The sequence below is a fragment of the Ylistrum balloti genome, unplaced genomic scaffold (genome assembly GCF_031769215.1).
Source record: "Ylistrum balloti isolate Yb309-2 unplaced genomic scaffold, AGI_CSIRO_Ybal_v1 Utg370000, whole genome shotgun sequence".
Taxonomy (NCBI): Eukaryota; Metazoa; Mollusca; class Bivalvia; order Pectinida; family Pectinidae; genus Ylistrum; species Ylistrum balloti.
In genome coordinates, this window is record NW_026782078.1 from 526223 (window position 1) to 551731 (window position 25509).

General features: G+C 33.8%; 4 protein-coding genes across 4 annotated transcripts; 1 reads left to right on the plus strand and 3 right to left on the minus strand.

Moving 5' to 3' along the window:
* Positions 1-801: 801 nt before the first annotated feature.
* LOC132548050 (vitamin K epoxide reductase complex subunit 1-like protein 1) lies at positions 802-8709 on the minus strand. Its single transcript, XM_060211873.1, has 3 exons — positions 8531-8709; positions 6437-6546; positions 802-5171 (listed from the first exon to the last, which is right to left on the minus strand). Exons 1-3 carry the CDS (start codon positions 8707-8709, stop codon positions 4945-4947), a joined length of 516 nt encoding a protein of 171 aa, XP_060067856.1. The 3' UTR covers positions 802-4944.
* A 2733-nt stretch (positions 8710-11442) lies between these two features.
* LOC132548068 (uncharacterized) lies at positions 11443-12459 on the plus strand. Its single transcript, XM_060211893.1, has 2 exons — positions 11443-11920; positions 12410-12459. The coding sequence occupies exons 1-2, from the start codon at positions 11443-11445 to the stop codon at positions 12457-12459; spliced, it is 528 nt and encodes a 175-aa protein (XP_060067876.1).
* Positions 12460-13060: 601 nt separating this feature from the next.
* On the minus strand, positions 13061-14692 carry LOC132548069 (uncharacterized). The gene has a single exon (XM_060211894.1). The coding sequence runs from the start codon at positions 14690-14692 to the stop codon at positions 13061-13063; it is 1632 nt and encodes a 543-aa protein (XP_060067877.1).
* A 6731-nt stretch (positions 14693-21423) lies between these two features.
* Positions 21424-24833, minus strand: LOC132548070 (uncharacterized). The gene is made up of 2 exons (XM_060211895.1): positions 24752-24833; positions 21424-23940 (listed from the first exon to the last, which is right to left on the minus strand). The coding sequence occupies exon 2, from the start codon at positions 23931-23933 to the stop codon at positions 22236-22238; it is 1698 nt and encodes a 565-aa protein (XP_060067878.1). The 5' UTR covers positions 23934-23940; positions 24752-24833; the 3' UTR covers positions 21424-22235.
* Positions 24834-25509: the final 676 nt, after the last annotated feature.

Genomic DNA, 25509 nt, shown 5'->3' on the forward strand with positions numbered 1-25509 from the left:
GATTAAATCAAGGTAATTCCAATTTTTCTACTTTTAAAACAAAATGCAGATTATTAACAACTACTGTAAATATATTATGCATTAATACAGCGTTTAAAGGGATTGATTTTGATCAATTTACGATTGGCTGTCAGAAGTATTGAACACAAAATTACCACTCCTGGTAAAATCTTGACTAAGAGTAATTGCAGCAAGAATCACGGATTGCACAGTCGATACTGTCGTTATTTATCAGGTATAAACCCGGATTGACGACCCTGTCCGTTTGACCATCCATCATTCCAACAAGCTTCAGATCTAAATGTAACTGTCTTTACCCAAGGCGATGTGGATCCATAAAGGTGATTTGTAGATTTCAAGAAATTCCATCAATACGTCTTGAAATTCGTCAAGGTAAACCAAACTTAGAAATATTTCAGCTCAGCGAGTCACGTGTCAAATATCTCCATATATTATTCTCTAATATTGGTGCTATTGAATATGACGGTGGAACAAAGAGTTGACACACAATAAAGGACGAAAACGATAAAATATAAATCATAGACTTAAACTTCCGGATTGTAATTAGAAACAGCGTTGACGTGTTATTATTAGTATTTATTGCTGACCAACAGATCCAGGTTGTTTGATACAGTGATGTCTCGAAGACAAAAGGGTTTCTTCGGTCACAAAAATTGAAGGACACTTGTATCAAACTTTATCTATTCAAAGTGTGCGTTTTTGTCAATAGAAGCGTGCGATATGGAGCAATGAAAGTACTGTTAACGACGTCTATAAATGAGTTATAAATAAAGACAATAATATAATTCAACAATGTTTAATTGAAATGGAATTTGAAAATAATCAAGAATACAGCGACCAGATTATGTGTATGATCTGCAATTATAATTTAACATATATGCAATCTTTATAGAAGTTAACAATTGTTTCTGTGCGGGTTAGGGGAATTTTACTTATGTTCTTGTACAAATGAATTTATTGCTGTTACACAAAAATGGGAAAAGGAAAGACTCAAATAGGAAATCCTAAATTTATTAGAAAGAGAGGTTCAATAAACCCATGCATCATAATGATTCTGTATATCGATGATTTCAAGGAATATACTACCAAAACAAACAAAAATTAACAAAACTATCTTTGACAGCCGAATGTTACTACTTGATAACATATATCTTCAATAAGTGAAGCGAGGACCTAAGGATTGTAACAAAGCACAAAAAAGTGAAATATTAGAGCCACACCAAGTATGTCAGTAAAATATAAAACAAAAAGGAAGAAGTTCTGAAAACAAAATGTGAATTTTAACAAAAATAAATATTAAGGAATCTATATGCACGTACATGGTTAAACGGTTATCTCATACACATCTTCTAGTCACTTTGTGAGCTGTTAAATGGATGAAAATAAAACCATTTTTCAGCTAATGCTGAAGAATTAAAGGCACTTTACAAACCAAACCCAGTATGGTCTGTAGATGAATCCTCTAATGAAATAATATCATTAAATCATACACATGTAATTGCAGTGACAAATAAACATTAATTTTTATTTCATGGACGTATAACGTTAGGGTATATATACGTCCCTGAATAATGCTGTTTGATTGATGGATCATCTTCCATTGACTAATAATAAGTGATATTTCGCGATCCCATGGCATTGAATCTCTCACAAAAATGACATTTCTAATAAATACTTTATTAGGGATGGTTTAAACTGCGATCCCATTTACAAGAAGTTTTGTGTAACCACAAATACTGTTATTATTATATAAAGTCTCAATATGTCAAGATTCTCTGCATGTTTAATCATATAATTGTTAGTTAGTTTAATTCAACGTTAAACGTTCCACTCCTAGTGTAATACTGTATAAATATTATGATTATACAAAAAAAGTACATATAACTATTCTGAATTATATTCAAGCTTTGTCTTGGTCAATTAAAACTGATATGTCTCTCAAAAAAACACATAAATCGTTCACCTCAAGTATTCAGATTCACACGAATTGTTTGAAATTTTTTGTACAGCTTGCAAATTTACAGTATGTTAAACATTGTACAGGTTTAAAAGACACTGTAAGATTTACCATTATGGTACTTGTTTTAATTAATTGATAGAGAGAAAAAAATAAGAAATAAAATTATACATCCTCATGCCAATCTGTGAACTATGAGTCTTTTTTTTAAACTAAAAATTGTGATAAAAAACAGATATAAAATTCGTTTTCATTTCATGTTATAGATTTTTACAAAAAGTCAATTACATAAAGATTTGTTTCATAACTGACATGAAATGGAAACTCATGTACAACCTTTTCAACCAATTTGTACAAAAGGCATTCACCAATGAATGACAAGAATGGCATCATTTAATTGAGATTCGAGTAAGACTCCAACGGCACATCATTATTAATAGTAAAGATTAGAGGTAAACAAATTTCCACAGTAGGAATGTACATTATCTTACAATTATGTTTACATAATATTTACTGACATGTCTACATAATCATTGACGAATGTAAAACTCTAACATGCAGACTAAGTATCTTTCATCATAACATTAAACTATAAAGGGACTTTCATTTGTTCATAAATATGGGACAAAGTTGTAAAGAGATGCTTTAAAATTACAAAAAACTATGTCAATGGTGCATGTCTCTTCATCTTCTGTAAATACCAATGAAACATTATTGGCACCACATTAACTCATTATGTTAAATTGCTGTCTTATCATAGACTGTACTTGGACGACAATGCCTTGGTTTTTCGGTGGGTTTGAAATATCATTTCTTTTGAAAATGGCATGAATAGAAAAATTCATTCAGAAGTATAAAGACTTAGAATTTGTTACACTTTAAAAAACTCAAAAGAAAGTTGATTGTATAAATAAACTTATTATATGTGCACTACATAAAATGTACAAACCTAACTGTATTTAGGCTCATTTGATTAATAGCAGCACATTTACTTTTTCGTGTTGGAAACAATACATTCTAGACAGGGATAGAGTAAAACGCAAAATAAAACATCCATGGTCATCAAACTCCAGTTGGTCAAAGTTTGCCTAGAGATGACCAATGGACAGTGAAAGCAATCAAATAGGAATTACTATAGAAATTGGGAACATTCATTCATCATTTCACAGGTGTATATTTGTTGAGACAGGTCAGACTGATATTAATTGACTAGCAATTTTGCTTTTAAAGTCTTGTCATTCCATTGGCACCAATGAAAACTTCTCACTAACCACTGGTAAACCCTATCCAGGCTTTGAGTCACTGGTACCAGCATACAGTATATTTGCCATTTCTGATCATTGTGAGAATTTTCTGACCACTTCAGTGTTTTAAATCCTCTGTCACTACATCAAGGATTGCTATGGAATTTTAAGTAAGGCCCTGACAAAAATAAAATGATGAATGAAAAGATAAATAAAAATTATTAGAAAAAGAGCAAAATAAGAAAGCAAAAAATAATGAAAATCGAAGAAACTACCAAAAATCCCATAATAAAATAGGTTCTAATCATGAAATTATAAACAGCTGTTTTTACTACAACCTAATTTTAGGTATATATAATAATTAACTTAATAATTAAGACATAATCTCAATTGTTCACAATGTGAAAGAAAGCCAGAATTCAGTCATCACACATGGTGTACTTGAAAAACAGTCTGTTCTATAAATATTCGATTTTTTCAATTCTGTTATTGCATACCAATAAATACTTGCATTCCATGCAATATATATCAATACTTGGTAATATCATCAACTAATCACAATGAGTATCACAATATTTATACTGACCTTATCATCTCATTCAACACTTATGGTCATATTTTCCTATGATTTTTAATATTTGTGACAGGACAAAAATTGCATCCAGCAACTCACCACTACAAGCAACTAACACATTTGTATTTGAAAACGTTTCTTAAAATATCCCTTTAAAACTATTATCCTGATAAAGAAAATATTCATACAGTGTCCTTACCTCTTTAAACTATTAAATTTCCCTCCTGATAAAGAAAATGTTTAGTGTCTTTACTTAATTAAATAATATGTCTTAAGCAAACAAAGCTTTAACTTGTTTTACAATAAAAATCCTTTCTAGAACATTTATATCAAATTTAAATGTAATAACATTTCCTGGGCTCAAGGTGCTCACATTAATGAGAATCAGAATAATGTGAACATCTCAAATCCTTTTTATACACTCAAACTTCATATATTTGTATTAGAAATTATCATTTTTGTAATTGTAATGAGTTAATTATGGTTAAGACCTTGGTTTGAATTATTCTGCGAAAAAAGCTTAACTACGAGTTAAATCCATTCATAATGAGATTACCAATTTTATTCTTTAACATGAATTCTTTAGAGGAGACAGCCAAAATAGATAATGTAAAATGATCACTCCAGAAATAGGTCAAGCAATAAATGGACTATTTCATTAAAATTCAAATCTGCAGAAAAAGTAGAAAAATACAGTAAATTTTGTCAAATGTTTGCATAGCTTTTATCTGAGAAAGATAAAAGTGCAACCTAAAATGAAATTAACATCATATGAGAATATGTAGGCAATCCCATCACAACTTTAGGGGAAATATAAATTCATTCACAAACACATTCTATAGTTGTTGAGTGAAAAACTAGATAGAATTAGTAAATTATTCACATTTCTTTCACTTAAGCTAACATTAGGTGATTTCCATTGTTACTGAAATATCCAATAAAATATCATTACAAAGGTATCAGCAAAGTACTTCATAAAAATAATGTTATCTGAGGGTTTAATGTGGGGTTTTGTAGTTTTATGGATTGGAGCCAAAGAAGGCTAAAACCAAATGTATAGGCTTTTCATGAGCTGTAAATCACACAGTCATACTAACAAATGTTATGAGCTTGATTCCTTGTCTGTTGTTTTTGATTGTCGACCATCACTAGCTCTGTTTGGACTTTTTCTTTGATTTTTGTGTTGAGCTGTATGCTTTCCATTTCATCACTGCACACCATAATATGAAAGCATTGACGATGTATGTAGAAACACAAACGACACAGAAGTCGTCCAGGATAAAGTAGAGAATGTAGGCGAGGTAGACTGAACCAAAGTTTGCCATCACACCTGTTACAACTTGTATATTCGTCAGCAAAGGCAGGACACTCGAGGCTGAAATGGAAATTAATTGAGTAATAGGTTAAGATATTATATCATTTTGAGTTTGAGCTATGATTTTTTTTATATTTTTAAACCCTTGTGTCTCTGTGTCAGTAGACATTTCAGGTATATTTTCATTACTTTCATCTGACTGAAAGATGTAGGTAAAGGTGACCTAGATAAAAATACAGAGATGTGTATATCTTGAATGGTTTAACAGCAGACCAACATATTTCTTCCTTAAAGAATTGGTTAGTTGACATTTTGCCTGAGCAAATTCTTCTTTTCAAATGTGGAAAATTATGAATACTACATTAGAATTTAAAGGATCAAAGGATAAAACTAGAAAAAAAAAACCTGTGTTCTTACGTTATGAGAAAAATTAATTAAACTTTATTCTACCTTTATTTCAAAATATACATTTGTGCAAGCTATTTGCAAACATGTTGTAGATTTATTAAACTGACAAAAAGTAAGTGAAAAGATCAGAAAAAAATGATGCATTTCACTCTTGCAGTCAGAAATATTTTGTTGAAAATCTGAGAATGGGGAAACAATAAAAGACTGAAAGAAAGAATTGTAAAATAATACATGACTTCTGCAGTGTCAAATTTTCCCATCTTTCAATAATGTACTAGAAAAAAAATTAAATTTATGTTTCCCAGAAACAAGACAGGAAGACAGGATTATATTAAACAAAGAGCAAACTTAAGATATCTACCCTGAATGATTGATGGGTATGTGGGAAAGGGAGATAACCATAACTAAAATAATGAAGAACCAGTTTTCATCAGGGAAATCTGGAATTTAATAAAATGTAAAGCACCTTGTTTGAGGCAACATGAATCTGCTGCTATAAACTTGATCATACATATATCATTAGTAATTCACAAATTTATAAATAAGTAATTCATACATATATTAATTAGTGATTCATACAAGTAGTATTGATTAGTGATTCATACATGTATTAATATTATTTCATATCAGTATTAAAAAAGTAAACTTGCTATTGTTGTTATCTATGTCTGAATTATTCTGTAGTTCTAGCGACTTTTTATATCAGAGTTTAGTTGATAAACCTCCTATTCTATAAAATGTTGATAGAATATCACAAAAATTTGGACTAACTTACCTTTGCAGAACTATTTCAAAACTTACATTTTACTCAAATCATATCAAAGGATTTGCATTTGTCATTCATAAGCCAAATAGATTATTCAGAAAGCATATAGAATGTGTGAACTCCAAGGCCTTAAAAGTTCGATTGGACATACCACAGACAATCTGTATGAGGTAGAACATCACACCAAAAACACTGTTGGGTTGGTTCAGGGGACTCTCATGTCCTACAATATACTGGAGAAGTCCAAAGCCTCTCCCATACCTGAAAAAAATATGACATGTATATTATGAGCTCTGCATTTGTTAGGTATTTCTAAGAAAATAGATAACATAATTAAGTGAAATATAAATACGCAGGCATTTTATACAGATGCTGCTTGTTGATTGCAGATGAGTTGGCCACAGATACAGGGCTTATCTATGTATACATACGGAAGCCCAAATATTGTAGATCTAATATAAGCATCTATCTAACTGGTTGATTTGATAAAACTCTTTCTACAAAGAATTCAGCTTGTGTTTACTTTAACCATATTCATCTGTAATTCTTGATGGTGGGCAACCAAACAAACATTTTTTCATGTACTAGTGATTTGATTTTTTTGTAAGAAATAATAGATAAATTGGTGGAACAACATTGATGGATTGCTAATGGCACTAATGTGCTTCATGTACCAACAATAAGCTCAGCATTTCTTTAAGGATTTTTTCCTGTTGAGTCAAAAGCATTATTTCCAAACTCTTGATGAGTCAAGTTAAAAAAAGATAAAATGTGTTTTCAAAATTTGAATAAGTCCCACAGAAAAAGTATACCCAGAACTCAAATATAAGGGCCCCAAACATCACTGACAATTATAAAAGTACAAGACCCAGGTCACAAGTCACCTTCAAAAAGTATAGTTATAGTTATTTGATAGGAATATCAGAACAGTTAACTCATATTTCTATCTATCCCTCTTCTCCCAATCTCTATACCTCTATACTTTTATTTATTCTGCATTGTACTCATTTCTAAAATCTATTTCCTCATCTGCTAAAAGGCTTTTACAGTAGATGTAAAACCAGTATATGTAAAAAAATACTTAACAGGGGTCCGGAAAAGCACTCATCCGGTCGTCATGGACGAGTGAAAATTGTCTCGGACAACCAGATTTATCTCTGTCAGTCGTCCGTCGGACGAGTACTTTTTTCCAATGATATTAATGTTACAACTTAAATTTCAATAAAATGTAAAGAAAATTTTAAACAAAGAAATGTGTTTACAGTACTTCCAGTCTGCATTCTAACTTTTGATTACACCGGAACTCCCATGATGTCAAATATTCGCTCTCGGGCGGTACCAACATGTACTGGTCTGTATTTAAAAGCACCAAGTCAGTAGGATATAAACAAACACTACGCCTAGGCCTAAGTCGCACACAATGTCTGACCCAAAGCAGTCATCACTGCATAATTTTTCACTAAGTCTTAAAATAAAAATAGAAAAAAGTCACATCTCCGTTGATTAAGTTGCCATTTCATAGCTGAATTTGGATGAGTAAATTTTTTCAGCTCACTAGTCCTGTGCCTAGTGGTTTAAGATATTTTTCCAGGCCCCTGCTTAAATCTTCTACTAGTTTAAGATTGCCTTTTCTATTCTAGATGTAAAACCAGTAAATATGTTAATGATAATATTGAATTATAGAGCTCAAGTATGTAATTGTACAATTTATATTTATGTTCTACACTTCTAAATTTACACTCACTGATGTAGCTAAAGCCGTACTCAAGACAGCCGTAGTACTTCCAAAAGCACTCTCCTATTATGTAATTATAAATACAGCACATGTACAGTTACTACAGCCATCATTTTAGTAGTTTCTTAATAGCCAGCACTATCATTTAACATTTTTTCGAGATAACTTTTTATGGTCTCATAAATTAATTCGACTTTTAATAATACGATGCAAAAGTTACTGTTTAAATTATTTTGGCTATTTCTGGTAACAAATCCATACCCCAATGGGAGTATGTTTTTCCCGATCTGATAATACATGTATCCTGATGTGTAGGTATGGTATGTAATTTGCAGTGTCAATGACCGTATCTGTAGTACGGTCATCTGTACTTATCAATCTGCGAATGACGTCAGACGACTGACTCAATGTCACCAACTGCATAGTATAATACTATAGCTTATCTTAGTGCATAACGTTACGTTTTACCTGTCCCGCGTTGTCCAGGTGAATCAGACGAGTCAAACTTACCTGGACGTGAACACTTTAGAACAGCTGACACTTTCGCTGAAATCACACATGGCCTTGAATGACTTGTCCTTTTCTGCAGATGTCTCCACATAATAAGCATATAAGGATAATACAATACCGACAAAACTCAACAAATACGTTGAAAAGAGTAAAATTCGGGATTTTCCACGAGCACTCATGCTTTCAAAATATATGACAGCTGGCAATTATCGCTTATGTATTAGCAAATAAAATAGAATTTCACTACATCTATAGAGTAAAACCAAATGTCTATTGAATCTATATGTTATATGTAAAACATTTGTCGATAAAAACATTTTAAATACATTTAGATACGTATTTTAGAGTGATCTATTAAATCTTATTTTTATTTCAAATGATATAAGCGGTTAACAACACGTCATCATTACAAAGGCTGATGGGTTCGACGCTCAGTAAAGACATACCCAGTCTTCACAGAAGTCAATTCTTATTGCAAGAAGTTTTTATTCGTCTTTGTAATTATTCATTTTCTCAACTGTATATCAAGAATGGCTTACACTTAATAACAGACAAAAACACAAGGATTTTTTAGGTTTTATTCAATTACTCTCTGACACACGTCACATACATTTAGTTAACATGATACATGGCGTTCGATAATAAGTACAAAATTACGATATCTTCTGTAAAGAATGATAATTCACTTTTGCATAATTACAATGAAAAGGGGCACAACAGGGTACACAAATTAACTCAATAAGTTATCAAGTTTTTCAATAAATCTACATTTTTTTGTGATATTTTTTACGTTGAATATATCATACAAACCTTGCATTTTAATTTGACTTGGAAAAGTGAAATGGTATTTACGCATTTCGTTTTTTGCATATTTTACTGATTCATTTTGGCAATTAAATGAATAGTGAAATTCTTCTCCAATACATAAAGTACGTGTTCTCTCTTGACGAGTTCACCATAAACAAAGAAGTTAGCTGTGCTTTTTTAACATTAAGTATGTTTTTACAAAATTACACGTGGATTTTTTCTATAATATTTTTAAACCCCCATATTTCTGAGGAATACATGAGAACACATGTATAAAATCGAAATAACAAGGTATGATCATACTGATGTGTGTATAAAATATATACAATATTTATTTTGTTTTCTAAGATGTCAATCATTCCATATAAATTTAGCGAAAGTGGTTTATCAAGAAAAAAGATGACATGAAGTAAATTTCATCAGAAATCTTTACATGAAATATATGCATGTCATTGGTGTATAATAATTTCCGCGCAAAGAATTATATAAAGGAAGTAAAATTATAAATATAATTGCATTTAAAATGTAAAAGCACGCTTTTAAATGAAATTAAATGCTAGGAAGATAAGAATACAGGAAGTCTTTATTGCCGTTCAGCTGAATCATAAAACAGATTGAAATCACAATATTTCATATTATTGAATATCATGAACAAGATGTAAAATCCATTTTCACTTTCACTGAACCCGTATCTCAGTTGAAGGTAACTTTCTCTGGAGTGAACGATAATTTGCAGAATGATTATACTAAAAGTACTTAATCAAAAACCTGTCACGGGTCATTGAGTTACTTCGAATGAGATCTTCATAATCACATTATCCCTGGTCATATAATGCATGAAATATAGAAGAAAGGGAGAAAATACAATGACAAGGCATATTTACTTATTGTATTTGTCAAATTAAAAAGCACTAGCAATTTCCACTGTTGAAGTTTTGAAGATTTGAAAAGAATAAATTGGTCAAATACACGTTTATTATTATGTATTATACTGTTAAAAACTCTTTCGTGGAAAAATATGATAATTATACCATATTCATCGTGATCAATGGCGACAAAGGTAAACACATGATGACTGCAAAGTACCTTGTTCGGTCTTTAAAACAAATCCTCCGATTGTATACGCGTGTGTGTTTATGTTCTTCCGTTCTATCTAGGACCTCTGAAAGTTTATTAGATAAAATCCGCGAAGATACATAATATTTAAGGTAGTTAGTTTCAATTAAGATATACATGTAAATCAGATCAAGAATAAAAATCAAATTGTATGATGCCAACAAGCTAAAATGATCCAACATTTCACAGGAGATTGGTTCTAAGTTTCGATTAACTACTCATCGAAGATAGTTGACGAATGAACACTGCTTAATGAAGCAGCATTCTTCTGAAAAAGACGATTGGAAAGGTGACGTCATGTAAGCAGTTACGTAATAGCTTCGTGATGTATATGTGTAAGACCTCCTACGGAAAATCAAGTCATTGGACTAGGATGATAAACGTATATCTATGAACTTGGGCTGGAAACCGATCGTGGACAAATGACTGATCTGTTCGTCGCTCTCATCAAATCTGACCTGCCTAAGGATATGTATATGTATGTATGCGGTAACTTGGCGTGAGAACTTACTACATACTAATACACACCTTCCACCAATTAACCAAAGCATCGTTAGCTTTAATGGTCACAGTGCAATTTTTATACACTACAACATTGATTTAAAAAATAGTTTTTCTTCTTATTTCAATGTTGAAAAGATGGATTACAATGTACAGGTAAAGCGGTTGTCATGGTTACCTAACTCGATACAAAGAGGATTACGTAAATAGAAAATTGCAAAAGTTGATGTAGCCAGGCAGGTGCATTTCCGACAGTTACTGAAAATGCGTCATTAACACGCATAGTCTGGACTTCCGTTGAAGTCATGAATCACCTGTACTATTCCTGTACACGGAGAATTTCATTGGTCAGGTCGATCTAGGAAATTCTTATAAATATATCTTCTGCAATGTCATTATCAGCAGAATTATCTGGCTCATAGCTCCACTAACTAGTAATCCCACTTCGCCATTTTATTTCTAAACACTATTCATATCACTACAACGATATGAAGGTCTTTTTGGCTATCGGACTATTTGCCTGTCTATGCATGGCAGTTTTAGGCGATGGTTATGGTAATGGCGGGAACAAAGCACTTCCGGCGAAACCGTTTTGGCACGACGAACCGTCATTACACCGACATGGTGCTGTAGGACTTTATCCTAATAACATCCAATTAGCTGGAAACTTTTTCCAGTACCAGCCTCACCAACCAGCCCCATCGTTTCATGGTCCTAAAAAAACTATACTTCACAAGTTTGGAGGAAAGGGTTTCAACGGTTATGGAAATAATGGTCCTAAAGTGGGAGCTCCAGGTATTCAGCACCCTCCAGTGATGCCCCTACCGTACCACGGATATGGGGAAAGTGCGGTGGGATTTTCCGGAGGATTTGATCCTTACTATGTCGACCCTCGACCTGGTATTCCAGAAACCCTGGACTATCTTGTAGCTAGAGGAGGAGAATTCGTCAAAAAGAATTGGCAACGTAAGTACACTGTAATTTTGTACTTAATCGACCTGTTCATTTTGTATTTATATAACATTATCTAAATATTTATCTTTTTTAATTTTTTTACTGATCCTTTTCTAAATGATAAGAAAAGTAATTTGTTATTATGGTAGCATTCCGAAAAAACAGAATGAAATAAACAATTGAAATTGATTTAATACAGTGGATGATATTTTAAATTTTGTATATATATCATAATGAATTATTACTAAGGAAAATACGTAAGTTTGATATCAATACCTGATTTATTTTTTTGGTTATTTCTACATGGTTCAGAAATCAGTAGAACTGGATTTGAGATATATTTGGCTCCTATTGATCAAAAGTGTTTACTATGAGCATTTACTGAAACACTTAATGTTTTGTCGAAAAAAAAGATATCTAGTTACCGATATTTAAGATTTTTGCATTATCATTAAAACTCAATGTATTTTTTATCTAAATTTAATATTTTGTAACTTTCAGCTCTCGCATTGGCTGGAGCAGGACTGTACCTTCTGAAAAAGAAAGGATAATGTCCTTGTCGTGAAGAAATCCTTTCCGATCCGGGCTCCGGGTCAAGCTTTATAATGCCTCTCATGTGTTGTTATTTATTGTCTTGTTTTCCATAAATAAAAGTGCTATTTTTGAAATGCTGGCTCAATTTTATTGTGTTCATTTAAAGAAACCAACACATACAAAAGAGGCACGATTGAATGCTACCTTTAAATACAAATTCTGAATTAGATACAGAACAGCCAAATAATTAATTACATCATGCGATGCCGAGGGCCTAAAATTTTACATTTAGAAGGCAACTAAAAAAAAACCCCGAATTTCAAAATCGAGACCCATAAATCAAAGAGAAGTGATAGAACGAAACAACGATCATCAACACGGAATTGCACTTTGTACTGGAAAATTATTCTACAGTCTCGTATATTATGCATCAAAGCGTACTTACATGGAAAGTAATACTACAAAACCTATTTCAATTTATTTCAATATGGAGGACGTGAGTGGTTATTATTTATTGTCAACAAAGACATACTGAAGTAAAGTATATATACACAAAGACAAATGCAGTTGGAAAAGAGGCTAAACTTTGTACAGTTACAACAGCACCAAAAAAATCATTCAACGGCAGTGTAAGACATGACGTGTACAATTTTTACTGTACATTTTAAAAGTTGCAAACAGCTCCAGTGCAGATGAAAACCTGAAGAAAATACTAGTTGGTAGGAGAACGTGATAGTAAAGGTTCATTACAATGTCTCCGAGGATTTGTTTTTCAACGTCTTTGAGAACTGAAAATTGTTCTACAATGAAACTATCACTCATCCATATGTTCAAGTTGATAACCATAAGGAATATCAGTACACAATCAAGAAGATGAACATTTGTTTGTATGTTAGATATTTTACACCTGTTAGCATGAAGCAGAAATACAACTTGTAAATAAATCTGTACTATTCCGAGAATGTATGTAATCAAGTTTAGTTGTGCGATAGGACCTTGTGTGTAATAAGCCGAGACAATCTCACACACGTGTATCATGAGGATCCCTAATACAGACGACAGATACACATATTCACTAACTTTCAAGGGCTTATTTGCCCTGTCCGGCTTACAATAATGAACTAAACAGTAAAATCCGACAAAGTTTGCCACAATCATAGCGATAGTAATGATAGTATGATACCTTTCCATCATCATAAGTATCTCAGCATTTTTGGGAAACCATACACAAACTAAATAAGAAACATCCAAACCTAAACCGATGACTACAGTCACAAAAAACGTGACGAGTTGCTGGATAGTCCGACCGGGTCTTGCACCAGAGGATCTGTCTTCGTTGTCAACAGAGATTTCCAAGAGCGTTGATCGGTCGTTTACAGAATAACTCAATCGATTAAGTTCCTGGTATGTCTGTACCTCCTCTTCAGAGCTGTTTTCTGTCGTAGTAGGAGACCACATCTCTAAAAGCATTGTGACAGATAGTAAGCAGAACTCTAAGAAACAAGGATTAGAAACTGTTTTGAATTTGTTGATAATAGTTCCAAACGTACCGTTTTGAATACAGTATAGAATGTTACTACTGTTGCCGAACTGTTTCTCAAGGATATTGTCAGGGAAAAGCTCGTTGTCTATGATAACACTATGTAGCCACACTGAAACATTGGCAGACAAAAGTATAAACAACACGTAACGAATGAAGGTAGAGTTTCTAAGGTTATACTGAACAAAATAACTGATGAATATTATTTCAGTAAATAAAAATAGCATCGTTATTGAATTGAAAATCAATCTAGAATTCCAGAAAAATCTACCTCCATCTATGATGGAATTGTAAACCTCACACACACTTTGCTGTCCTATTAGACTAATTGAAAGCAAGCCGGCCACTATTCCGAAAATCCAGAGGAATATTATCTGTAGCTTGGTGATGTTTCCCTCTCGCCTCTTCGACACTACCAATGCTAGACCATGCTTTTTGATGATGCAGCCGAGAGTAACACATGCAGCCACTCCCAAGACCATGATTGTCGTTAGTAACAAGAACACTACCCCCATACGCTTTTCCTGGTCGTGATCAATATTCTTGCTGATCGTAAATATGATGATGACAGCAAGGAAGATGAGAAAGAAAACTGTAGACGATATAGTACCGTCGAAATACCTGGAACCATTTTGTCGCCTTTGGTAATTCCCAGCTGTGATCGGCAGAATTACTAATGCCGTGACCAGGTCTTTGCAAATATTCCCCATCACAATGTAAGGTCGTTCCCTTATTTGGCCTGTGGAAAATTATAAAAAAAATATTCAACATTGATTTAGAAAGAGGTAATTTAAGATATAACAACCACATCCTGAACAAGCAACAACTTGTGATTTATATTCAAACGAGTACATCCGATTACTATGGTTAAATGTTTTGTTTATCAAGAACCTATTATGTCCGTCTTTGATGGCCATAGCTGTTGACATTACATAAAGGGATAGACAACTAAACTGAGCCAATGTGGCCAAGAGGTACCGGTAGACTTCTTTCCTCGGAGTGTGACGTGCAATTGTTTTCGTTGCGATCACATATACGCTTAGTGTCTAGAGTGTAAAACATACTGAGATTGATATAAAACATTTTTGATATTTCAATCACCATCTTACATACAACAACTTGGGATGGTTTCTTGTCCGTTATAAAGGGCATTCGGCGTCCATCGAATTCGAAGGGATTATCGAGACATCCAAATTTATACCACCACTTTCGATTTAGATTTATAACTCTGTATTTGTTTTATGTTCTATGTATGTGATGTAACTTATATAATATTTGTGTCTTGATAAATGGAGAGATTGTCTCGCAAATTTGACAATTCACTTATCCGTACTGTTGCTATTACTTCATTATATATCTTCTATCATTTATATTATGATGTCACCTCATTTTGGCGAAATTAAATAGAACTTAAATAACGAAAAGCTCCTACTTGAACCATTTTTATAGACATTTAGAAGCAACGTAACAAGCACTCCTCGTCAACCTATAGTTTCAAGAACTTGTGCCAATATGATGATTAATGTTACATATTTTGATGGAGTGCTGACGAAAAAGAAAGTTTTGAGAAAAGAAAACTGTTTAATGTATTTTTATCCTCATCAATTTGAAACTTCCTGTTTTGATATTGATGCTTCTGTTTATTCTATATCAGCTATCACTGTCCTCAGTGTGAGGAAGCAACGTTACCTAAATTTTCATATTTAGACATCCTCGACACACTATTTAAACTGTGTAAATCTGTCTTCTGTTTACATTCCAACTGTTATATATCTTATTTGATACATAGCGAATTCTTTATTTGGAAACCATGACGTTTATGGCTTGTGAGAAGGTTATCCCAGAGAAGAGCCTATTTCAACATCTGTATGTTACCAATCCCTAATTTAAATATTTATCTCCAATTTGAACGACCAAAATCAAGTCATACCTGACTGAACTCGACAATTTTGCAATGTCGATCGTGTACGCAATGACGCCTTCGTTTGAACAGTTGTGAGTACCATCTACACATTAAAAACAAGCAATGAGTCAATATTCTCACCAATTTTGCAAAACTGATCACAGCTAATTTTGTTAATTGCGTTGATAACAAAATTCAAGTAACTTAGTCATTGTAATGGAGAATTGTTTTGCCATTTCTACATATATTTTAAGATAACTCTCTACCCAATGTTACACTGAATATCAAACTCTGAATACAATACTTCTTTTGAAAAGGTTGTATGAAATCCCCACATATAACTGCATGTATTGAAGAAAAACAAACAACGGTTTGAAAAAGGCTTTAACCGGTATTAATTCTCGTTATTTTCAGTTACATATATGTAAATTTAAAAGAGATTTTTCATAGGTAGTAGAAAACATGGCGTTTTGGCGCTTTAATTGTATTGCAAGAATGAGTTAAAATTGTGTCTTATTATTCTTGATAAAAGTCCTATGACAATGAAATGTTAACACACATTACCAAAATAGAAGCATTGCTGATAAAGCCAGGAAATAAAACATAGATATACAAACTATGAACAACAATACAAAATGTTTTTTTTTTTTTTTTTTTTTTTTGGTAATTGTTTGAATATATTTTTCAATGTTTTCTATATTTGATATCAGTAACACTTATCTTTTCTATCATTTTTGTGTGTAAATCGGGCCCACGAATAAGCTTTTCTTACACATATATATTAGAGACAATTATCACGGATATAACTACATTACAACTATGATGTATAGCTGTAGCATATCTAACTATTCTCTTATCTCAATCTATAAATGCCCTATATTGATAACGTTCCACCTACCTTACACCAAGGTAAGATATATCACTTCCTTGTACCTTTCGGCAGTATAGCAAACAACAGTCTATTTTACATAAAAGGGACAGAATATATAAATGTGTATCGTAGATTCTGAGCATGCGCTAATTGGTCCTTAATTTAATGCACAATATGTGATTGTTATAAAAGAAATATAATAGGAATGTCACAGATACAAATTACATTTGTATGTTGTATGACAAGGAAGTCAATTTTATACAGGAAAACCCGAAATCTGAAGACCTTATTGAACAGCATTTGCTAGCAGAGAGTGGCGCATTTGAATCAGTGTCACTTGATACAACTTCCGTGTTTGCAGGTTAAAACATGGATAAAACTTGAATGGGACATTGTTACAATATTTGTTTAAACAGGCTTTAAAAACTTTTCAATGACAGGACTTGGACAACCAGAGTTTGTTCCAGTTATGGACAAAAGCTCTTGTACAACACGATTTCAATACAATATACTACACCATTCCCACACGAAGCTGAATTTATTGAAGAGCTTATCAAAATAGGTCACAAAGACATTGCAAATTCGTTAGTTTAATTTCGCTTTAATATGCATCTTTTCTCTAAATAACAAGAAATTTATTGGCCACGTCCATCTTATATACCCACCAGAGTTGGATATCAAAGACAGGACAGACTCATCAATATTAGCCGCTTATCTCGACTTTTACTACAACGAAACTAACATGGACAGCTTTCCACCAAGCTGTGTGATAAGCGTGACGATTTCAATTTCCCTATTGTGAATTTTCCATTTCTGTATAACAACATCTCTGCATCTCCATCTATGGTGCTTACATGTCACATTTAATTTGATATTCAAGCGTCTGCTCCCATAAGTACGATTTTCCTAGTCGCTAACTGACGGACCAACCTTTAACACAGGGTTTCAAAAGATGCATGCTGATGAAAATCACGGGGAAGTATTATGGTCGTCATAATGATCTAATTGGGAAATATTTTATTTTTATGCGATATGAATCTGGGCGTGTTTGATGCTCAGTAGTTTGCATATTGGTTCCGTTGTTGTATACCTTGTTCTCATTTGACTGTAAAAGATTTAAATGGCGGGCGTCGTCAATGAAGTAAAAGACGCTAACTCTTCCGAAACACATAGTCTTATTCTTCTTGTACTTTTTTCGGATTCTCCGTGTAAATTTTTCTTTTGTTCATATGTTTTCTTAGTAGGAAGGAATTTGAGTTTGGATAACAATCCTGTTGACATATTGGTTATTTCTTGTGTTGACAATACCACAGAGACATTGGGAAAGTCATAGATTTAGCTGCTTTCCTGAGTTGTGACATTTCTTTCCACCACAATTGACATTGTCAACTGATGAAGATCGGTACATGTACTGAATGACGGGTACTTAGTAGTTACTTTTACCTCTATGTGCACTACGATATTGTGAACTGCATCCTGATTTCATTCCGACCATTTGTGTTGATAAAACTGACTCTAGTTATTTTATATCCGTGAGTGCCTTCCCTCTACTCCTTAACATTATGTCACAGTACACCAATTTAAAAAAATAATGTAAAAAGGTGTCAATCAATCTGCCGTATTTTCTCCAATCCTTTACATCTTAGCTGGTCCACAAGAGGTCATAAACATGATAAAGTCTGTTTATATAGATTGCACATACAATTACTGTCACTATATGAAGGACGATCCCTAATCGATTTCCTTCGTATGTTAATATTCATTTGCTGGAAGTGAATAGTATCACTATTATGGCGATAATCAAAAACAGGACACGGGACGGGATGCTACAGTCATAATGCCGCGATCCATTAGGTCCTCTCCGGACATGTCCGGCTGCAAATGGTAAAATAAAGATGGACGTAAACAGCTTGCCGAACAGTGAATCCATGACTGAAAAAATGTTGTTACTGAATGTCTCACATTGAGAATTTCCAAAACATTATTTATATGGACTGTATGGTTACTTTGGTTCTTGAGATAAGATATGTTATAAATCAGCATTTAAATACTTTTGCACTAACAACGGTGTATGTTCATAAAGATTTGATTTTATCCAAATTCTGATCCAAGTAGAAGACACAAGAAAGAGCACCTAGGCGGACAACCATGCCTCAGTGAATCATATTATCGGCTTTAAAGCATACGGTAGTAAAATATTTCGACTTAAGATAATAAATGTTTTGTTGGATATATTGACACTTCATTGGTTAATGCCTACCAGGTCTTGTTACTTTCTCACTATAACGTTGTCTCTTTTCCTATCAGTTAGCGCGAGAATACCACAGAATATTGTGTTATGGTAGAAAATATCATTACTACAATATATCAATATTATATAAAAGACATCCAAAAAGATATTTATTACAAACTCAACATGACGAGCATATTATACTCGATGTCAGCGACTTTGTCTAACTATGATTGTAGAATATTGAAAAGCCGATGTGACGAGTTTTGATACGCGGAAGTCTTCTTTAGGTTTCTGCATGATGCCGACCAGACTTATTTCGCTTTAGTCTGCTTTAGAATATCTGTACGGCGTCGACGAGTCTTACTTCGCTTTAGTCAGCTTTAGAATATCTGTATGGTGACGACGAACCTTACTTCGCTTTAGTCTGCTTTAGAATATCTGTATGGTAACGACGAGTCTTACTTCGCTTTAGTCTGCTTTAGAATATCTGTATGGTGACGACAAGTCTTATTTCGCTTTAGTCTGCTTTAGAATATCTGTATGGTCACGACGAACCTTACTTCGCTTTAGTCTGCTTTAGAATATCTGTATGGTGACGACGAGTCTTACTTCGCTTTAGTCTGCTTTAGAATATCTGTATGGTGACGACAAGTCTTACTTCGCTTTAGTCTGCTTTAGAATATCTGTATGGTGACGACAAGTCTTACTTCGCTTTAGTCTGCTTTAGAATATCTGTATGGTGACGACAAGTCTTACTCCGCTTAAGTCAGCTTTAGAATATCTGTATGGTGACGACAAGTCCTACGTCGCTATAGTCTGCTTTAGAATATCTGTACGGCGTCGACGAGTCTTATTTCGCTTTAGTCTGCTTTATATTATCTGTATGGTGACGACGAGTCTTACTTCGCTTTAGTCTGCTTTAGAATATCTGTATGGTGACGACGAGTCTTACTTCGCTTTAGTCTGTTTTAGATCATCTTTATGATGACAACGAGTCTTACTTCGCGTTAGTCTACTTTAGAATATCTGTATGGTGACGACAAGTCACACAGCAATTTAGATTGCTTTAGTTTTGCTATGAAGCGTCGACGAGTATTTCCTCGTTAGAGTCTGTTGTAGAGGCTTAGGTAGAATCTAGATCAAACACATATTTAATGTAGGTGTGTCTATACCTCGTCATTGCTTTTTATCGTGCGATAATGTTATAAAGTCTCACTTCAACTACTACACCTGTATGAGGGCGTTTTCAATATTCAGCAAACCACTATATCTGAACGGGAAATAGCTTTTCATCCAATGGTATCAAGCGACACAATTTGTTTCAATCTTAGAAGGCTGTGTATTCTGTCGATGAGAGCAATTTCAAAATCAACAAAACGAATTCAAACACAAATTCGTTGAAACAAAGTAGGAACAAAATACAGAATTACATGGATTCTCTCGAAAAATGAAGACCAGGCGTTCTTTAACGGTACGCATCCATTGCTTCATCGACCTGAAGGCCTGCCAGGTTAATCCAATTAAGTATTGTCAAGTTTTCCAACTCAGAACAAGGTAAAGAACAACGGAACCTCCGGATACACTAACAAGCTTGATATCGGACAAAGAAATACTGAATATCAATGAGATCATCATGATGACATTGTATCGTCTCCAAAATCTTCGTCAACCTGCATTTCTCGAAATCCTGTCCAGCCTACTTCTTTCATGATAATCGTAATATTTGGAATATGTCTTAGAACATCAGGTCTGCTGCCTCATAATAATACAAACTAGGTGTAATCACAGTAGGTTGATGATACAGGAATGCTGCTATTACAAATGGAAAATTCAAAGTCAGCGAATTAAAATAAGAACTTTTATTGTACAGCTTTGTATATATGTACAACATTGGAATTGATACCTCTAATACTCTATAGTGGCGCAGATGGCTGGAATAAGCATTAGAAGGATATCTATCAACATTTAATAATAATATCACTGCCTCCTCGTAATGTAAAGGGTATATCTATGGTAAACAAATTCTACCCAAAACAATACAACTGATTTCTAGATAATAAACAGTGTGATTGCAGTAAAATATGACATGTCCTTATCATGACTCAACGTTGAATTACGACGAGGTACTTCCTGCTGATTACGCACGATATTTGGTGTCATGTATCCAGTTGATATGGAAAATGTTTTCTTATCAAGACAGGGTGTACCAGGTACAGATTACGATTCGAAGATATTTTATGTTGAAGGAAAAATGACTGAAACGTTTGCTTTATATTGAATTATACTGTTATCACGTACCTTTCCGATTTCCATCAAAACACTTCTTTTGAAAATTTGAAAAAAGCGCCGTAGTGAATTCAGCATCTAGAATTTGACACTTTGAAATCGAAGCAAAGTTAAGTATTTTCCATCATCGGGTAAATTAGGGTACTTTACGGGTCACATAACAAGATCAAAACAAAAGTGTGAAAATATGTCAATTGATATACTATTGTTTTATCAATACCCTACATTTTAGCGGACCTACGAGGAATAAATATGATGAATTCTATATATATAGGAAGTAAAAGACACATCAGTCTGTCTATATACTGTGCAAAAAATCAGTAAAATGAGGATTAAAATGGGTAACATACATCTATACATGATGCATTCGATAAGAGAGACAATCCCATGGTACACAACACAAGCTATAAACTACATTTCTGGTGGCGTTAACTATAGTTTTAAAGTTCGACAATTTTCTTTCATTCATTTCCAAATATATAAATCTCTAAATGTGATTTCGACAAAAGCATATGTGATATGATGCAACAACGTACTATTTTTAACAAATGTATGTCATTCTACAGACAATATGAATTTGACGATCAATTAAATGTCTTATGTCATATACAAGCTGATCTATTGTATTAAACCGTATGAATCATACACATTTAGGATCTTACATTTCTCCATAAGTAAAACCAAGAAAGGCGTTTGTGTCTGTGGCAGTAACTAAAAGATTTAATCAAGTTCAACTGATACTTTGACAATTTTCAACGTGTGATAGGGTTAAAACAAACAGAGAGATGCCAATTTGATAAAATAGAATTAAAAGAGATTCGTTAACACGACAATTACATCTTTCACAGTAGCATTACCTACATATTTCAAGCTGAAAATCGATGAAACAATGCCAAAATATGAACAAGAACATTATATGTGTATCCTTGGACAATTCTAATTTTATTTACATGGAGTGTTCTAGGAGTTATACTTCCCAAAGGTTGCGTAGTATTCTAAAAAAGAAGTGAATCGAAAGAACACGGCTACGGACAATAAAAACCCATATACTTGATCCAATAATTCTTTAGAAAAATGAGCATTTTCTAATATGCGGGTACTTGGAAATTCAGCTATCAGGAAACTATAGGTAAACCAAAAAACTACATTCATGATCATTGTAAATATCAGGACCGATTCCAGTAAATCGACCTTGGATCGACCTTTCTGACAACGATTTGCCTGCAATAGAAAAACAACCTGTAGGTAATCCTGGAATAAACTTAGGATGCTTTTATAAAAAAAAATACTAGTGGCTGAATCGGGTAAAATATCACCGCCTAATATCTCGTAAAAATGAAACATAAAAACGCCGAATGCTGACAGCAAATAGACGTAATCGCATGGCCGTAGCGGTTTCGCTGTTTTATCAGGAACACAATCATTAATTAAACAAAAGAAACCAATAAAGAGCACAAGTGTCATTATAACTGTTAAAGCAAGCTCATACATTTCTGTGGCGTAACGGATTTTGTCTAAATTTCCTATATCCATTGCCTGAGTGATATAACATATGACAAGTCCAAGTCCTGTTATTAAACTTCCAGCCAGTGTAAAAATATGTGATACCTTCTGTCTACTGCTATTGGCTTGTTGATTAACCTCGATTTCGGACATGGGACTACATGACTGGTATGGCATCTTACGTCTACCATCATTGTCTGGTTGATAGGTCCCGATTTCGGCCTGCCCGCTCCCGGGCTGTGTATCATCGCTAGAGGGAATGAGAGGTAACCGTTCGGAGTCAACTTGGTTAGTCTCATTTACCATAGTTGTGTGTTCGGAATCCCCCGGGTCATTGTCACGTGATTCGCTCTCAGAATGTGTCGACTGTATCGGTGACCATATTTCAAGAAGAATTGTAATTGATAGAAGGGCATATTCAGCAAATGCTGGACCAAGAAAAAGACTTGATTTATGTAGAAGAACAATGATTGTACTGTTCCTTTCTATGCATGCTACGAGGTTATTATCAGCGCTGATTTTCTTAATCAGCTCAAATGTATCCCTCACGAAATATATGTACAGTATTACAGATATATTCGCTGTTAGAGCTAAAAACATCACACAATTCACTGAAGTTGTCTGCCTCAGTTGAAAATGTGAAAAGTAGGAAAGAAAAACCATTTCAACGAATATCGAAAGAATTAACGTGACATTAAAACAGAATAATATATTCCAAAAAAGATCTCCGTTAGTTTTTGAAAAACATTCCAGTTGCTTGGCGAGGAAAAAAGCACAATAAAATCCCGATGCTAAGCCGAAAACCCACAGAAATATCATCTGAAGCTTCATGGTGCTCGTATTTCTTCTGGCAGCAACCACAGAAAGGAGACCATGTCTCTGTACCGAAAATGCTAAGCTCAATATGCCTAACATTGTACAGACCATGATCACTGTCAGTAGAAACATAACCATCCCCCGTCGAATTCCTGCATGTGTTAATATATTAGGGCTGGAAGTGAAAACTAACACCGTTGTAGCGATGATCATCAGCAGGACACGGGACGAGATGCTACAGTCATGATACTGCTGTCCATTCCGTCGTCTCCGAACATGTCCGGCTGCAAACGGTAGAACGATAATTGACATAAACAGTTTACCACACGTGGAATCCATGGCGAATCTGAAAAAATTTTTTTAAAAAATCATCTAATTTTGTAACGTGTCCATCATTATACATAGCAGCATGTCTGACGTGTAGTGAAGAATTTTGCAGGCATGATTTAAATCAGTTGTTTGCTTAATATAATACCTGAGAGGAGGTATGTGTCGATAACTATTCAAATACCTTACAACAACATTGTGCCAAAAGCTTGCACGAACAGTTGTGCACGAGTTAGCACAATTTTTACAATTAGCATTTAGGTTTTTTTCTAACTTCTAATTTTTTAATTCCTTTCAATTTTTTCTCGATTATTATGGGTCATTCAGGCTTTTTAATCTAAATGTTGAAAATTCTAGTGTTTAGTTTGGTATGTCACTTACAGTAGCGAAAACTTGGAGAGTTTGAAAGAAGTCCTGGTATGGATGGTTTCTATGGGGAGTGTAACACCAGCTGGAATTACATCTTCAGAACCAAATACAAAATCGCCAGTTCATGTCATTAAAACAGAAAGTGTCAATCATATAGAACCGTCTTGTTCCTGATATAGAACAAATGTCCCTTACTTGGGCGGAAGCTCAACCTTGAGGCTAAAGACGAGGGCAACAAAAGAAATAAGGAAAAAGGCAACATAGGGAAGAAGACAATATCATGTTCAATGGCTTTGTTATAGTAGCAAAATATCACGGATATAATATGATAGAAATGTTAATAAAAAAGATAATCATTACAAACTCAAGTGCATAGCATACTATTTTGCTGTCCATTTGCAAATAGAAGTCATTACTGAATCACTCATAAACTTCGGACAAATAAAAATATATAATCTTACCTTTAGCTTGGTATCAGTGACTTTGTCTAATTATCGATTGTGGAATTGTACACAAAGTCGACGGGACTTGTCTTTCTACGCATAAGTCTGCTGAAGATTTCTGTTATCATTTGTTATATCATCCTTCTCCGCCAATGTCAGTCAGTCTGTCACTGTTAAACACTACTTACACTTCAACTACTACACTCTATGAAAACACTTTTCTCAACGGAAATAGGTTTGTCATGATCTGGAGTACGGTGACACAATCTGTGGAGTACGGTGACACAATCTGGTTTAACCTTATACGGCGGAAATGCTTAAAAAACACAGAGTACAGCGATTTGTCAACAAAATTATAATTCAAACACAATTTCGATAAACTATGGCAAAGTATGAACAAAGTTAAGATTTACACGGTGAATCCTGAAAAGGCACTTGGAGAATCAGACCTGGAGTCCCGGAAGTGTAAGGGTCTCCTACGTCATTGTCGACACTTGTCATGCCAATTCTGATCAATACGAGTAACTAACGTCACGTTCCCAAACGAACTCAATGTGACCAACAACGGAACAACCCCTGGCTTACTTGTCGGACGCTCAACCAATCGAGCTAAAGAGAAAATTTCTCTAGACGAGTGGTATATTGCGGCTAGTATTTTACCAGGGTTACACTATTGAAGGAAACTGAAATCATAACACATATCATATAACTTATTGGGCAGCATGTCATATTTGATCTGTTGTAAGAAAAGATCGAGGTAAATGGCTGATTTAGAT